We start from the raw sequence: 17964 nt of genomic DNA on the forward strand, positions 1-17964 counted from the left end.
TCTCTGCTCTGCTAGTTCCTCCTCAGCAAGGACCACGTCTCATTTGCTTCTATGCCCCCAGACCTGGCACACACGAGTGGTTCAATAAATGCTTGTGGACGGAAGAAGTGAAGGACTCGGTGTCCTTTGGGTAGCCTACCTGTAAGTACCCCACTGAACTATTCAAGCTTAGACATGAATCATCACTGCGAATTCTTTATCTATTTGGAAGCTCTTCAGGCAACTCAGACAGCTGACAGGAAGGCTCTGTGCGAATACTTAGGCAATCTGGGTGTGGACAGACTTTTCGTAATTTAGGGCTGTGTAAAAAAAAGTACACATTCCCAAATGAATGATCTCATTTCAAACAGTCTACAGTATGAGACATAACGCTCTCTTTTAGATATCAAGTAGCTGTCTAATATTTGAAAGTGGTGCACAATGATATAAGAAAGTAAGGACACACAAAAGCAAAATTATTTCTGTGCGTGGCCCCCAAATAACATGCTAACGTGTGTGTGTGTGTGTGTGTGTGTGTGTGTGTCTCATTGGGGGGTTGAATTCTTCTCTCTCTCCATTAAGTGCTTGTTCCTATTATTCAACTTATTGATTGTTTATTAGCAAAAGAGGAAAAGGCCAAGTCAGAGCCTCATTTACATTCAAAGCCTGTACTTGAATCAGAAAAATAAAATAAAAGACTCTCAGGCGGCATGCACATGGCTCTCCAGCAGATTGCAGAAATACTGGAATAATTGTCCGGCAGTAGGTCTGTTTTCTCCTCTTCCCCACTCTTTTCTTACAGAACAGAAACAGTCCTTGCAGCCTCTATGCAGAGAGAGGCACAAAAGGCTTCTCGGGGGAATAAGGATGCTGGAGAGAGTGGAAGAACGTCAGCACAAGAAGGACCAGACTTCTGCTCTCAGATCCAGGAAGAATGATAACTCCCTTGCTGGTTACTTGTTTGCAGGAGGGTTGCTCCAACTCTATTGGGCATTTTCTTTTTGTAGTTAAGGAGACTGCAGTGGGTCTGTGATTTGCCTTCAGAACTTCATTTTCACAGAGTTCCAGAATTTCAGGGTTGGATAAGACCTTTAAAGGTCATTAGTACCACCCTCCTGTTGCTTACGTCTTTATAATATCCCTACCCAGGAGCCATTCAGCCTGGCCCCGAACGCCCCTCCTGATGGAGCGCTCATCACCTTGCCGGTAAAGCCCCATCTCTGGACATCTCTGCTGTTGCTGGTTACAAGAGCTACCATTTGTCAAGCAGTTGGGATGTGCCAGCATTGGGCTAAGCCCCTTTAAATACATGGTCTCCTTTATTCCTCACGACGATTCTGTAAGGCGTTATCCTCATATTACAGATGAAGAAACTGAGACTCAGAGAGTTAAATAATTTTTCCAAGGTCACACAGGTAGTATGAATCGGGGTTGAAGTCCAGGTCTGTCTGACCTGAAGTTCATGATCTTAACTAACGAATCACACAGCTTCCCTGAAAGTGTCTTTGTCCTCATGCTGAGCTGCAGTTTCTCCCCACTGTTCCTTCCTTCCCCCGGGTGTCATATAAATCATTAATGAAGTGACTGTCACTTTGGTATTTGAATGGTACCTCAAGTCTTTTTCTACAAAGATTCCCAATTTCTTCCTTTATTTTTCGCTTGACATCGTACCGAACTTCCTAAATCTTGCTTGTCATTATCCTTTTCCTTTAAATATTTTTTCTAAAAAAGAATGCATGCACATGGAACAGAATTTAAACATCACAAAAGGATATATATATGTATGTATGTATGTGTGTATCCATATATTTATATAATACAAATAGAAGTGGAATTGCCTTTAAAATATTGCCAAACTGCCCTCCTAAATGTTGTACTGATTCAGACACCCAGGGATACATTTACAACTGCCTATTACAATATACTTTGTCAACATAAGGAATCATCAACCTTTTTGATCTCTGATAACAGGTTTTAAAAAAAGATATCACAGCTTTAATCTCTCACTATATATTTTCTCTTTTTTAAAAATGGCTTTAGGACACCTGGGTGGCTCAGTTGGTTGAGCGTCTGCCTTTGGCTCAGGTCACGATACCAGAGTCCTGGGATGGAGCCCCACATTCCTTGCTCAGTGTGAAGCCTGCTTCTCCCTCTGCCTGCTGATCCCCCTGCTTGTTCTCTTTCTCGCTTGCTCTCCCTCTCTGACAAATAAATAAATAAAATCTTAAAAAAATAAAAGTAAAAATGGTTTTTATGTTTGATGTCATGTTTAGAAAGGTCTTCTCTACTCTGAGATTACAAAATAATTTTCTTAAGATTTTTTCTGCTACTTTGAAGGGCTTTTTTTTAATGCTTAAACTTAGATCTAGGGGTGCCTGGGTGGCTCAGTCATTAAGTGTCTGCCTTCAGCTCAGGTCATGATCCCAGTGTCCTGGGATCGAGCCCCACATCGGGCTCCCTGCTCTGCGGGAAGCCTACTTCTCCCTCTCCCACTCCCCTTGCTTGTGTTCCCTCTCTCGCTGTGTCTCTCTCTGTCAAATAAATAAATAAAATCTTTAAAAAAAAAAAACAAAACTTAGATCTATCTATTTCTTCCTAAAATGCAATGCCCAGAACTGAATGTAATTCCCCAGTACAGAGCAGAGCACAAATCTTGCCTCTCTCATTCCAGATATGCTTATTCAGCCTAAGATCACTCCAGCCTTTTGGCAGATAGTGAACTTACTGTCAACTAAAACCAAAAGTTTTTCCACAGGTGCCTCAGTTAAGCTCCATTATGGAAGAAGCAGAGGTGAGGGATTTGTTTCCTGAAAATACTCCAAAGAGTGATTGCTCCCAAATCAAATTCAAGCAGAAAGCCAAGTTCAGATCACTTACTCTTGCACCGTCTTCCATCCTCAGCTAGAACAAATCCCTCTGAACATTTGCAGATGTAGGAGTTGCCACGATTAACACAAATGTGTTCGCAGCCATGGTAGGTCGATTTGCAGACATCCTTTCCTGAGGGAAATATAGGGAGATGAGCAACTCCATCCATGCAGGAATGAGCTGGACTGAGTGGTCACGTCAGGACAGATCAAAGAATCCATTTTTAAAAAACCCATCTCTGTTTAAACTTTCTCTTATAATATGCCCTTTTTTTCATTCTAATACTCAGGACAGGGCGTGGGAAGGGAGAAGCTCCTCTCAGAAAGCCCCAGCCCCCACAAGCCTGAATGGCAAGATGAATGACCAGGTATCCCGTATTTCTTATTAATTTTTAGAATTATTTGATGTTGCCTTGGGTTTTGATTTTCCCAAGCTACTGATTTTTTCCCATAGACATCCCAAACACTCCAGTTTCAATTAATGAACATTTCTCATGTGTGAGGTACTTTAAATGCTTCAGAGTAGTTACAGCCATCCAATCTTCACAACATCCTGTGAGAAGACGAAAGCAGGAATAATTATACGCAGCTTATACATGAAGAAACTCAAAATGTGTCATGGAGTCGCCTGAGGTCATGCAGCAAGTTGATGGCACAGCTGAGAGACGTGTCTCCCGTGTTCCCCTCCTCCATCACATGAAAGCCTACAGCTCTTTTCTGCCATTAGCTCCCTAGAAGGAGAAGCTTCCTATAAAATTGGGATTGGTAACTACAGATCCGCCCCCAGAAGTGGGGATGGTGGTATTTGATCTAGCGATCAAATTCCAGAGGTAGATGTTGTGCCCGGTGTACAACAGCTCATTTTGCTGAGCAAAAAATACATTGCATGAATAAATGGCACACGTGTGTACACTTGCATTCATAGAAATAAAATCGTGAACAGACAGCTTGGCAGACACAATGGGCAGAACTGCAGACCTGGTCTCCACTGAGGGGACACTGCAGTGTGAAGGCAAAACAGGATTGTGCAGGGAGATCTGCAGCATTAGGCCAGGGTCCTATCAGCATCCCAGGGCTCAGCTGTTCAAACAGAACATCTTGCTAAAGGTAGGAGCCCCTCTTCCTGGTGGAGGAATGAAGACAATGAACTCCACTCAAGCCAGCTTTGTTGACATGTGGGATGTCCCAAGTTATCTCAAAGGAGTCTGTGAGGAAATTCCCCAAAATCAACTTGAAAAGCAATTGAACTGGTTTTGCCTTAATGAAAAAAGAGCCGTCCTGTCCACTGGAGCAGATATCAACAAAAGCAAGTAGACAGTTTCAACACCACCCCCCGTACACATACCCAAATAGGGACTAACAGCTCAGAATCTCCCAGTGGAGAAAAATCCTTGCCCTGTGCTCTTCTAATACCCACTTCACCAAGCTCATGTGTCCCGTCTGGCTCTTTTTTCGGTGCTGTGATGGTTAATGTTATATGTCACCTTGCCTAGGCTATGGTACCTAGCTGTTTGGTCAAACACCAATCTAGATGCTGCTGTGAAGGTGTTTTTTAGATGAGATTAACATTTCAGACATTAGACTTTGAGTAAAGTAGAGTACACTCCATAGAGTTGGCCTCATCCAATCACTTGGAGGCCTTAAGAAGAAGAAGACTGAATCCTCCACCACCACCCCAAGGAAGAAGGAATTCTGCTTCCGGACTGCCTTTGGATAAGAGCTGCCACATCAGCTCTTCCTGGGTCTCCAGACTGCTGGCCTGCCCTACAGATTCTCTCTATGTCCATCTGCCTCTATCTCTGTGTCTATCTCTTTATATAGGCACACAAACACACACATGCACTCTATTGGTTCTGTTTCTCTGGGGAACCTAATGCACCTTCTAAGTCAACTCTCAGAATCTGTTCTGAGGGACCTACAGAGGCAACGATAGAGAAAGTGGATAAATAAAAGCCACAGAAAAATCTCTTCGTCCCCCTCCCACCCTACCCTTACTTATAAGGTCTTCCAAGAAGAAAAAGCACTGTAATTATCCTTTGATCCTTATAGTGATTGCTGGCAGAGATTCTAATTCTGTCCAATGATTAGCCAGGCTCTGTGTGAGGCTCTGGGGATCCACACAATGGTTGTGGAAGGGCCAGCAACTGGGAGAAAATGGAGAGATGCAAAAAGCCTGACAACTCAGGACCTTGACTGAGAAAATCCTGAAGAACTAAGGGTCTCCTGTACGGATCACTCGCAAACACTTTCAGATCACCCAAGGCAGGAACTTGTCATTGTAACATTGATTATAAGGGAAGATTTTAAATATTAAATGAAGTCATCTAATGGTCCGAGTCCCACAGATGGAAGAGTTCATCTCTAACTGGAGGCCACTTACTTCGGCAGCGTTTCCCATCCTCGGCAAGCCGGAATCCTTCCAGGCACTTGCAGATGTATGACTCATCACTGTTCACGCAAATGTGCTCACAGCCATGGTTGACTGTTTGGCAGACATCTTTCCCTGAGGACAGAAGAGCAAGTCAAAGCAATTTCACCAACATAAATTTTCCCCGGGCTTCACCTTGGAGGATCCACCCATCTCAGCCACCAGACCCCAGGCCCCCTTGAGCTCAGTGATCCATGGGAGGAAAGTAAAATTGAGGATGAAGTTCAGTGGGTCTAATTTAGGTTAACTCTTCAAACTTTCTCACTATCATCCTCACCATCACTCACCAGCACCTACTTCACTATCTCATTAAATGCAATCAATCGTTGGCTTTCTGCAGATGCAGTTTCTGATATCAAAAGGAAACACTGTTGGTCTGATATGATTACTTAGAAGATTAAATCTCAATTTAGATTAGTGGCACTGAAATCTAATTTTGGCTTTGTCCCTGACATATGGCTTAGGAGAATCACTTAACCTCTTGGAGCCTTACCTTTCCTGTCTGTCTGAAAAAATGAGAGTCATAATTCCAATTATCTGTCTTTTCTTCAAATCTGTCAGCACAAGTTGCCCTTTGCAAAGTGCTTTGAGAAGCTGGAGGAAAAGATGACTGATAGGGATGAAAATCATTTGCTCAGGGTTACATGCTCGCCTTTGATTAACAGAGATGCATCTTGGCCCCATCTAAGAGGCTTTGCTTTCTGAGACATAGGCATGGGCTCATCATAAGGTGGTCTCTATGAGAGATTGGTGCTACCAGCAACAACAGTAATATTATTAAAGATAAACAGAGGCTCAGAGAAGTCAAACAACTTGCCCAGCTAATAAATGGCAGGGCTAGAAGCTGCTAGAATCTTGTTTCTTGCCACAGGGCATACATGAGCAACTTCAGTTGTAGCTCTAGCATTGGCTTTTTTCATTTGCCCGTTTGTTTGTTTTCTTTTAACTGGCTTTATTTTTTAGAAAAGTTTTAGATTTACAGAAAAATGGAGAAGATAGCACAGAGTTCCTATAAACCTCAAACCCAGCTAGCAACTTGTGTTAATGTGATACATTTGTTAAAATTAATGGACCAATACTGATACATTAAGACCAACTAAAGTCCCTGGTTTACTGACATTTCCTTAGTTTTTAACCTGATGTCATTTTTCTGATTCCATCCAGGACCCCACATTATATTTAATAGTCGTGTGGCAGGGGCTTTTGAGGGTAACTGATTTCAACAGAGATCAGGATGGTGGAATTCATGCAAAGATCAGACATAGTCACGTGAGACAACCCCAGTAAAAACTTACTTCTGGGGGCGCCTGGGTGGCTCAGTTGGTTGGGCGACTGCCTTCGGCTCAGGTCATAATCCTGGAGTCCTGGGATCGAGTCCCGCATCGGGCTCCCTGCTCAGCGGGGAGTCTGCTTCTCCCTCTGACCCTCCCCCCTCTCATGCTCTCTCTATCTCATTCTCTCTCTCAAATAAATAAATAAAATCTTTAAAAAAAAAAAACTTACTTCTGCAGGTTTTCCCGTCTTCACGGAGTATATACCCTTCGAAGCACTGACACACAAAAGAGTCTTCACTGCTTACACATGAATGTTCACAGCCATGGTCCCCCAAGGCACAGGAGTCCAATTCTGGGAATCCAATTGGAATTAGAGAAACAGAAGAAGGAAATTGTTCATACATTACTGACTTATTCAATCCCTTTTTAGTAACTTATTCCATCTTAAAAGACATTTGAGACACCTTCAATTAAAGCAGTGTCTTATCCGACAATGCACATTTCAAAACAGAAAATATGTCTATGAGCAAAAATTCTTCATATATAAAGAGTGCATAAAATAAAATCATTTCCATAGGGAAAATGCACAAAAGGCATGAAAGACAATTTATAAAAGGAGAGATATAACATGGCCTATAAATATTAGAAAATAAGTTCATTTTCACTGGCTATCATATAACTATAATATCAACTTATCTACATGTCTACTTATGTAGGCATGTACGTGTCACACTTCGGTGAGCCATTCTTCATCTGTTCATTCAGTCCTCAACTATTTCATGCGTCCCTACCCTGAGTCAGGTACTCTTCTAGGCTCTGGGGATTTAACAATGAATAAGACACAGTTTCTGCTTTTGTGAAGCTTACATTTGGCAGCAGGTATGGGAGGGAAGAAGGGGGAAGACAAACAATAGACAAACAAATATATATGTCAGATGGGGAAAGTGCCGTGGAGACAAGCAGGAGAGGGGAGAGAGATGTGCCCGGGCCAGGGAGGGCTTGTTTCACAGGCTGCAGGCAGATACAGTGCCCCTGAGCAGAGCCCTGAAGAGACTAGTGAGTGCGTGTTATTTGGATGGAACAGCACCCTCGGTAAAGAACAGCATTTGCAAACTACAGAGGTAGGAGCGTTTGTGGCACATTTCAGGAAAGGCAAAAAGATAGGTGGGACCCAAGCAGGGGAGGAGGCCAGTGAGGCCAGCAAGGGGCAGACCCTATGGGCTTCACGGGCAGCAGTGGGATCTGAGTGAGGAAGGGTCCCTGGAGGGTTTTGAGCAGTGTGGTCACATGAACTGGCTTTGTCATAAAAGGCATACTCGGTGTGGGTGAGGATGGAGCATGGAGAGCTGGGAGAAATCTATTGCAATAAGCCTGGTGGCCCCGACCAGGATGGTGACAAGTGGTGAGACTGTTGGCTATATATTGAAGGTAGAGCCTACAAGCTTTGCTGATGGGTTGATACGAAGAGGCCATCTTCCTATGGATATGAGAGAAGAGTCATGGATGACCAAGGTTTCAGGAAAGAGCAAAAAGAAGGGCTTTGCCATCCACAGGGCTGGGGCAGCTTCTGTTTGTGACTCTGTGAAAACCAAGCTGACACTTTAAAAGCCTGATACTGAAGACACGGGGGGAAGTGACGTCCTATGAGAACAATACACAATTCTGAAAGTCAACTCAATCATTTCAGATCAAGGAGAATTTTACAATGGATAGGCACTGAAGTTATGAAATCAAGGCTCTGAAGTAATCACTTGTATAATCAGGCACAGACCACACACTTATTTCTAAGGCATTTTGCAGTATTTCTTTCTGGAGGGGAGTCCTGAGAACCACCCTGTGGGGTAGTCAAGGCAGTTGTTCTTATTCTCACTTACCAGCCGGGAGACTAAGGTTTGGGAAGGTTAATGGCTCGTCAAGATCAATTGCTAATAAGTGATAGCACCAGACTCAAAATGTAATCTTCTGATAATAAATCCCACATTTTCCCCAACTACATTACATTACATTGCTATATCATAAAGTAAGCTTTCAAACATGAAGGGAATTTTGTCCATCTTCTTTTGGGCAGACATGCTGCCCAAATCTTTGAACAATGGGAAAATATTATGTTAACTAAAATTATAACTGCAGAAGAGAATCAAAGCAGAGTTGGCCTGTCGTGTTTGCTCTGAAAATGACTTACTTCTCTGGACACAATCTAGACTCATTATTAATGCAGAACATTCCCCAATGGCTTGGGGTAGTTCCTCACGTAGTGTTGAGTGGAAATACAATTGAGTGATCCATAATAGAGACAGCTGGCTGGCTGTGGAGGTGAGCATTTTTTTCCCACCATGAATTTATATTAAGAATACTCCATTTTCCAACATAATAAAACAGCTATAACTCTTTCCGGCCAGCCTTGGCAAGCCATAACCCAGCACACCCTTTCTTTCCCCCATGCCCTGTCCTGTCTTCTTGGCTCCATCTCAGGCTGTCATCGAGAAGAGTGGCTGAGTCTTCCCACACAGACCCTGAACCATGGTGATCTGCACCTGCACTGGGCAGATGGGTGCTGCTTTCCTTTATCAGGAGCCTGCTGAGCCCAAAGCCACTGTCCACGTCACCCTTGGCTACAGACTATCACAGGAGCTCCCAGCCCAGTTTCTGAGTTCTCCTGAGTGTTCACATTAGCAGCTGTTTGAAATTTTATTAGGTGCATGCCTTTTTTTAAAGATTATTTATTTATTTGACAGAGAGAGAGAGAGCGAGTCCAAGCAAAAGCAGGGGGAGGGGCAGAGGGAGAGAGAGAGAAGCAGGCTCCCCACCGAGCAGGGAGCCCGACGTAGAGCTCAATCCCAGGACCCCAGGATCATGACCTGAGCCAAAGGCAGCTGCTTAACCAACTGAGCCACCCAGGTGCCCCAATTGGGTGCATGTTTTAAAGCACGTGGAGAGTTTGATTTTTAACCTTTTCCCTCCTTGTTCCCTCAGAGCATTGAATCAGTTGACTGTAGAGCAGTGGTGAGTTCTCCACCTCACATGAGTATTAGAATCACCGGCAGAGATATTTTAAAGGCAGAACAGGCAGATGATTCAAAATTCAAACACATTAAAGGGCATATCTCCCCTAAGGAGGGGTATCTGGCAACATCTACCAAAGTTACAAAATGTACCTTTGACCCAGCAACCTCACTTCAGGAATTCTCTCCTACAGGTACCTCGTATCATAGGAAGGGATATACTTTCAAGTTATTCACAGCAGCACTTTTGTAATAATGACAAGTGGGAAACAACCCAAGTGTCCCACAACAAGGGAATTAAGCAGCTGTAAAAAGAATGAGAACATTCTCTATGTAAAGATATGAAATCTCCAATAAGTATCATTGAGTGAAGAAAAAAAAAGGCATAGAACATAACATAATAAAATTAAAAAAAAAATCCAACCTTAAAAAAAAAAAGAAAAAAGAAAAAAAGAAAAAAAAAGGCATAGACTAGGGGTATATACAGTACACCATTTTTTGTGTAGGTAAAAAAAGGGAGGAAATAAAAATGTATATTTATATTTGCTCTTATTCACATAAAGAAACATGAAGGATAAATAATAAACTAATGAAAATGGTATTAGTTATCTGTTGCTGTTTAACAAGTTACCCCCAAACCTAGCAGCTTAAAACAACATTTATTATCTCACACAGTTTCTGGGGTCTGGAATCCAGGAGTGGCTTAGCTGGGGAGTTCTGACTCAGGATCTCTCATGAGCCTGTAGTCAAGCTGTCGGCTGGGGCTGCAGTGATCTCGAGGCTCAACTGGAGCTAAAGGATGTACTTCTGAGCTCACTCACGTCTTTATTGGCCGGCCTCACTCAGTTCCTCACTGGCTATTAGCTGGAGGAAGCTTCAGTTCCTCAGCATGTGGGCTTCTCCACAGGGCAGCTTACAACACGGCTTCCCCGAGAGCAAATGATCCAAGAAATGAGAGAGAGTGCTCAAGATGGCAGCCACAGTGTCTTTTATTACTTAATTTGAGAAGTGACAGGCCATGGTTCTTTCCGTATGCTATCGGCCACACAGACCAACAGTGAAGGAGGGAACTATACAAGTGTGTGACTACCAGGAGATGGGGATCACTGGTGGCCATCTTGGAGGCTGGCTACTGATAGGAAGGGAGGTAGGGAATGGGATGGGAGGCCATAGGGGGAGCAAAGCTTCTTAATGTATGTCTTTTCATATTGTTTTTTTTTTTTAAAGATTTTATTTATTTATTCATGAGAGACAGAGAGAGAGAGAGAGAGGCAGAGGGAGAAGCAGGCTCCCAAGGAGCAGAGAGCCCGATGCGGGACTCGATCCCAGGACCCTGGGATCATGACCTGAGCCGAAGGCAGACGCTTAACCATCTGAGCCACCCAGGCGCCCTTCATATTGTTTTGATTCTTAAACCATGTAAAACCATGTAAACCCCTTACTTATTCCTTTTTTTTTTCTTTTAGAGAGAGAGAGAGCATGTGCACATGGGGTGAGGGGCGGGGGAGAGGGAGAGAGAGACTCTCAAGCAGGTTCCACAGGTTCCCCATCTTGGGGCTCAATCTTATGACCCTGAGATCATGACCTGAGCCAAAATCAAGAGTCAGGTGCTTAACTGACTGAGCCACCGTGGTGCCTCAACCCCTTACCTATTCTAAAAATAAGCTAAAATTTAAATAAAAATTCTTATGGGGAACAAAGGATTTACAATGAAAAGTTTGCTTCTCTCTCACCTTTGACACTCTACATCATTACTTTTAAAGGCCGCACCATCATTTAATCAGTGTTTTATTGGACGGGCATTTAGGTGGTGCCTAGTCTTCTACTATTATGAACATTATTGTATGAATATTCTTGTGCATATAGTTTTACATACAATGTGAAGGCATATTTGAAAGATAAATATCCAGAAGCAGAAATGCCTAGTTAAAAGGCACGCACATTTAAAAGCTGATAAATATTTCCAAGTTGTCCTCTAACGAGGTTACATCAGTGTAAGACAGTCTCGGCTTCAGGGGATCTAGGGTACCGCCTAAAAGCCCCACAGGTGATTCCAATAAACTACCAACGGTGAGATGCTCTGTGCCTCCACCATCAAGAACCAGACACCACTGTCTTTCTCTTGGGCTGTTGCATCGTCTACTAACTGGTTTCCACACACTCTCTTTTACCCCCTCCAATCCATTCCCTCCCCTCGTCCGAAGTCCTCTTTCCAAAATGCAAATCTTCTCACATCCCTTCCTCCCTCTGCCTGAGATTCTCAGAGTCTTCAGAAAAGACAGAATCCCTGCAGCCTCATCTGGCCCACCCTCCCCCCAGCTCTGAGCACTGTCTTTCAGTGCGTACCTCAGTATCCAGCCAGGGGCCCTCCCACCACCGTGGTCTACACAGCCATTCCTCTGCTTCTCCTTCTTCACCCTTCCCCCTCCCCATCTCCTGAGGTCTTCCTGCACCTCCCCACGTGGGGCCTCAAAGCAGCTGGAATCCACCCCTCTGATAATATCACTGCTGTCACCGAAAAGGGAGTCAGGTGTTGGTTTGGGTCTTCACCTGCATCCTCGTTGGGCTGTGCTCACACGGGCTTTGATCAAGAGACCACACACTCACTGGACCCGCCCTTCCCTCCTGCATCTCGCATTGCCCAGTGTAATGCCTGATACACAACAAGCTCCCCACCGAGCGGGGAGCCCGACGTAGAACTCAATCCCAGGACCCCCGGATCTGGTGAGTAAAAGGAAACATTTCCTCAGTTTTCTACTTTGAAAATTAAGGGTAACCGGACCCTCCACCCAGGGGTTTTGTGCAGATGTTTTATTTTTTATTATTTTTTTAAAAGATTTTATTTATTCATTTGAGAGAGAGAGAGAGAGAATGAGCAGGAGAGAGGCAGAGGGAAAGGGAGAAGCAGACTCCCTGCTGAGCAGGGAGCCTGGTGCGGGGCTCAATCCCAGGACCCAGAGATCACGACCTGAGCTGAAGGCAGACGCTTAACCATCTGAGTCACCCAGGCGCCCTTTATTTTTCTTATTTTATTAAAGATTTTATTTGGGGAGGGGCACCTGGGTGGCTCAGTCAGTTATGCATCTGACTCGACCTCAGCTTAGGTCTTGATCTCAGGGTCATGGGTTCAAGCCCTGCATTGGGCTCTATGCTGGGTGTGGAGCCTACTTAAAAAAAAAAAAAAAAAAAAAAGAAAGATTTTATTTTTGAGTAATCTCTGTACCCAACGTGGGACTTCAACTCATGATCCCAAAATCAAGAGTCACATGCTCTACTGACTGAGTCTGCCTGGTGCCCCTAAGATTTTATTTTATCATTTCATTAAAAATTTTATTTTTAAGTAATCTCTACACCCAGTGTGGGGCTTGAACTCATGACCCCAACATCAAGAGCTGCATGTGCAGGGGCGCCTGGGTGGCTCAGTTGGTCGAACATCTGACTTCAGCTCAGGTCACGATCTCAGGGTCCTGGGACGGAGCCCCATGTCAGGCTCCACACTCAGCAGGGGGTCTGCTTGTCCCTCTGCCCCCCCACCCAGCTTGTGCTCTCTTTCTCTCCCTCTCAAATAAATAAATAAAATCTTTAAAAAAGAGTTGCATGTGCAGATGTTTTAAGTGAGAACCCTGTGGAGGGTGGATGCTGGGTGGTCCTCACTCTCTCCCCCACACCAGCCTTGCAGAGTGAACACTTCATATTTGCTCAGCAAAATGTCCAGTTCCTGCCTATCCGGGATGTTCTGGGTCACTCATAAGTTAAGGAACCACATGTGGTAAATTAGAAAATGCCCAAGGTGTACTGTCGTCAGCTTCCTGACCACAGGTTCTAGCTGCTTCCTATTCAACCAAGTCTGGAAACCAACTTGGAGTCAGCTTCCGCCCAGAGCCAGATACTCCCCTGCAGGAAAGTACTTCAGTGTTTCCCTAACGGGCAGCGGGAGCCACCATCCCTGACTCACGATCATGGGGTGCCTTCAGCCCAGGTAGAATGGTGGGTACCCCAGCAAGGAGTTCATCCATTCAGCAAGTGTTTCTGGAGCGCTTGCTCTGTGCCAGGCACCAGCCTTGCTTTGGGCTGGAAGGGGCCCGGTAGATTGACTGATCCAACCCTTTATTTTAGAGCTGAGGAAACAGATGGCCAGAGAGGGGAAGTGACCTTCCCAAGGTCTCTGAGTCGGCAGAGGTGAACTGCGTCAGCCGTGCTGGGGGCAGAGCTGGGATTAGACCACAAATCTACCACCTTCATGTTTCCTGGTCCAGCGGCACCTGCGGTGGCCATCCTAGCTCAGCAGAGTCTACTCAGGCTAGGAGATTCTCAGAAGACAAAAGAAAATCGTTTCCTCAAGGGAGGCTGGGCCTCCAAACAGTTTCATGTAACTCAAGGCTGTAGGTGAACTGTCCCGCCTGCCCCTCCAGGTCCCGTTCTCACCTGCTGCCCTCTGGCGCTCAAATCTCAACACCCAGCGCACTCATTCTCTGGGCTTCTGCATGCTGTTTCCTGTGCCTGGGAAGTTCTGCCTCCTCTGTCTTAGGCTGTTCTGGCTGCTATAACAGAATGCCATAGACGGGTGACTTGTAAACAGCAGAAATTTATAGCTCGCAGCTCTGGAGGCTGCAAGGTTGGGTGAGGACCCTCTTCCAGGCTGGAGACTTCTCCCTGTCTCCTCACATGGTGGAAGGGACTGGTGGGGGGACTTCTGTGGGATCTCCTTTATTAGGCCACTAATCCCATTCATGAGAGCCCCACGCTCATGACCTAATTACCCCAAGGCCCCACCTTCTAATATCATCAGCTTTGGGGATTAGGATGTCAACATACGAATTTGGGAGGACACCAACGTTCAGTCCATCATACCCTCCATCTCTGGCTAGCTCACTCCTTCAATCTCCAGATGTCAGATCAACCACCTCTTTCTCAGGAAACTTTCTCTGGACTAGCTGAGGGTCCCTCTGCCCCATGCTCCTGCGCGCTTCTTCTTCCCACATCACATGAAAGATTTTTAATTTCTTTCTTCCCTGAGAAACTTGAAACCCTGTCAGGGCAGAAACGGAACTGGCATCAACCCCAGGCAGAGAGGCCCAGTGCCCAGCACGATGTGCCCAGAACTCTGCAGGTACAGGGTCAATACCTGTGGAGAATGAGAGCAAACGGACCGAGAGCTTAAGGAAGGGCCCAGACTCAAACGCAGAGACGAGAGTGAGGACCAACTACTGGCAACCAGCACTTAAATGAAACGGATGAGAGGAGGTATGAAAATCTCAGGATGCATGAAGAATACATTTTCCCTCCAGGAGAAGAATCCTTTTCTTTCCTCCTTAAGGGAGGCAGGTCCACAGCTTTCATTCAACCCCTGTCCTGAGTGGGATCTACAATCTGTGATCAGGATGATTACAGGTTTGAGGACAGAGCAGGGGTGTTTGGGACCCACGTGTGGCCGCCCCGCGTGCTGACGGACTGCTGCGCTCCCATCTGGATCCCACACCCCGTGAGTCACGGGGGTCTGCGGCACAGCTATCCCAGGCTCATGCGTTCCACGGACTCGCACCTCTGGGTGATGACAGACGGCAATCCTGAGTCTGCGGCTCCACGTAGGAGGTTGTTAAAACCGACCCAGCCCCGGAGGTGGCCTGCCAAGAGGGTAACGAGGGCCCAGAGATGGAATTACACCATTTTCGGGCGTTTCCTATAATAAAACTAGGAGCAGCCAATCATTTGCTAACTCTGTAATGGCTTTTGCTCAGACGACCCAAAAAAACAGCTGAACGGAGACGTCCGTTTAGAGGGCACCTCACTCTCTGGGCACAAGGTCCTGAAACAGGGGACCCGGGTTCTAGTCTTGACCTTTCCACTGACCCTCGGGGCCAGCTTGAGGTGCCAGTTTCCTTCCTGTGCTTGTTTCCCACAAAAGAAACGGAAGACCTCGAAGCTTCCTTCTGTTCCTGTAATGTGAGTAGGTGAGGGTGAAGGTGGTCTTCTCCCCTCACTCCCTGCTATGGACTGAATTGTGTCCCCCTCCCCCTACCAAATTCATATGTTGAAGCCCGAACGTCCAGTGTGGTGGTATTTGGAGGTGGGGTCATTGGGAGGTAATTAGGTTTAGATGAGGTGGGGAGCCCATGATGGGATTAGGGTCCTTAGAGCTTGTTCTCGTCCCCCCTCCCCCCACCACCATGTGAAGACACAGTAAGAAGGCAGCCATCTGCAAACCACGAAGAGGGTTCTCATCAGAACATGACCCTGCCGGCACCTTGATTTTGGACTTCCAGCCTCCTGAACTGTAAGAAAATAAATTGCTGTTGTTTAAGCCACCCAACCCCTGGTGTTTTGTTATGGCAGCCTGAGCAGATTACAACACTCCATTTGCCTTGCTCAGGGCTGTTTCTGCCTTTCAAAGTCAAGCTGGAGGGCATCATGCCCCAACAGGCCTCCACAGCCTGTGGTGGCTGGACTAGGATTCCCAGTGCTCTGTGGCTTGTGGCCCAGATTCCCGTCAGCATCCTGCCCTTGCCAGAGACTGACAGCTGCCTTGGGGGATCATGAGTCTGGCCTCTCCCAGGGTGGCCCATCTCTAGAGCCGCTCCAACTGAAGCAGGCCCAGCCCTGGGAAGTAGGTCTCCAGGCAGAAAGGCAAAGTGCAACCTCAGCCTTCTCCTCAATGCAGGGCAGTCTAACGGTGGGAGGAAAGACCACAAAAGAGTACCTTAGGGTTTAGGGCAGTTTACAAGTTCCCAAAGCACTTCAACTTTTGTCTCTCCCTGTGCCACTTGGCAACCCTGACAGAGAGGCAGAAATCATCGTCCCAAGTTGACAGTTGAGCAACCAGATCCAGAAAGGGTCAATTCTCTTGCCCAGGGTGGAAGCAACAAGATTTAAACCCAGTCTTTGGGCTCTTAGGTCAGTATTCTTTTGGCTCTGCCACCTTATTTCTCAGATCTGTGCAAAGGGTACCACGGAGTGAGAGGGCAGAAGAGGAGGTCCCAGTTGGCTGGCAGCAGGAAGTTCTCCACGGGGAATATCATCCACAGGCGGGGTTTCTGTCTGCAAGGCTGGGAAAGGAAGGCTGTGCTAAGTGGAGAAAGGACAGGGTGGAGGTACAGTGGCCGCTCAGAGAATAATGGGACTTACCCTCTTGAGGAACTGGAGGGATTGTGGAAGACCTGGGGTGGGGCTCAAGAGGTGGAGGAAGGGGTTCTCTGACACTGCCAAATTGAGAAACGCAACTGGAACTTTATTTTGGGAGACAGTGGAGAGCCACTGAAGGTTGCTGGGTAGGGAGTGGAGTCTGTGCCAGGTGTCACAGGAGAAAAAGACAGGTGGTCTCTGACCATTCACTCACTCACTCAATGAACCTTGTTGAGCAGCTCCTGTGGGCCAGGCCTGGGGACTCTGACTCCAAACAAGACCCAGTCTCAAGCCCCAGGAGCTGGCAGGCCAGTGGGCAGTGTGCTCTGTGCACATCCAGCCTGGGGAATCTTTCTGATGCTGGGACTCCCTTGTAAAAGGTCTACCTCAGGGAAATCACCAGGAGCTAGCGAGGGGAGGAGGTCTCTCAGCTGCAGCTTGTAGAAGAGACTACTCCATTTCCCTCCCCACCTTAGCCTCCAGTCTGTGCATCAACCCCCCAATGCAAGAAGGCTCCTAGGGAGAACCTACAATCACAGTTTGGGGGCCAAGGACATGAAGAAGGGATGATGGGCTTCATCCCAGAGGCCGGAGAACCCAAGGTGCCTGCAGGCATATGGGGGTAACAATGCCCACTTACTTCCAGGGCCCTGGGAACATGGGTCTGCTCTCTATGCTTCAGAGAACTTTCTGGAAAGTGAGTGAAGTGTTCTTCAGGCCATCTGCTATCAAGGCTCTAAGAGGAGGCTGCCTTTCTGAAGGGTGAAGGACACCCTTACACACTGAGCCAGGCCTGGCTGGCCCCCAGCAGGCTCCCCCCTTCCCAGCCCAGCAGGCTTTCCCAAAAATTTGGAGTCATGTGGTCAGGCTCTTTGTCATCTGGCATAGAGCTGAGAAACATAGCCCCCAGTTAACGATGGCCATGCTGAAAACAAAGCCCATTATTACAGGACAGGGCAGCCAGGCTGAATCATCCCAGGGCAGACAGACAGCCTTTAATTAGAACAGTTCAATGCCTATGTATTGGCTGGTGAGTAAAATTCATTTCTTAGGTACCACCATTCCCAGAGGATAATTCTGACCTATCTGATCATCTCAGAAGCTTTCAGAGTCACAACCCTATATAAATATATACACATCAAAATTCACCTCTGATTGCACTGCACTTCAAATGGGAAAATGTACAACATTTAAAAGTGTCAGTGGCGTCACTCGTGTGGACCAGGGGGAGGAGGGACAGGGGCGTGCAGCTGTAAGGGACAGTGTGTGTCGGGAAGGGCTGTGAGAATTTCTTA

The 17964-nt window shown here is 46.3% G+C and overlaps 1 protein-coding gene across 3 annotated transcripts in view; it reads right to left on the reverse strand.

The window, feature by feature from the left end:
* MATN2 (matrilin 2) overlaps positions 1–17964 on the reverse strand; it is a 127927-nt gene that overhangs the window by 8619 nt on the left and 101344 nt on the right. For all 3 annotated transcript variants that reach the window (XM_036086505.2, XM_036086504.2, XM_036086503.2), the window contains 3 exons: positions 6778–6900; positions 5227–5349; positions 2857–2979 (listed from right to left, as the gene is read on the reverse strand). In XM_036086505.2, the coding sequence (XP_035942398.2) occupies positions 2857–2979; positions 5227–5349; positions 6778–6900 (369 nt within the window). The remainder of the gene's footprint in view (positions 1–2856; positions 2980–5226; positions 5350–6777; positions 6901–17964) is intronic.

Source organism: Halichoerus grypus, chromosome 5 (assembly GCF_964656455.1).
Source record: "Halichoerus grypus chromosome 5, mHalGry1.hap1.1, whole genome shotgun sequence".
NCBI lineage: Eukaryota > Metazoa > Chordata > Mammalia > Carnivora > Phocidae > Halichoerus > Halichoerus grypus.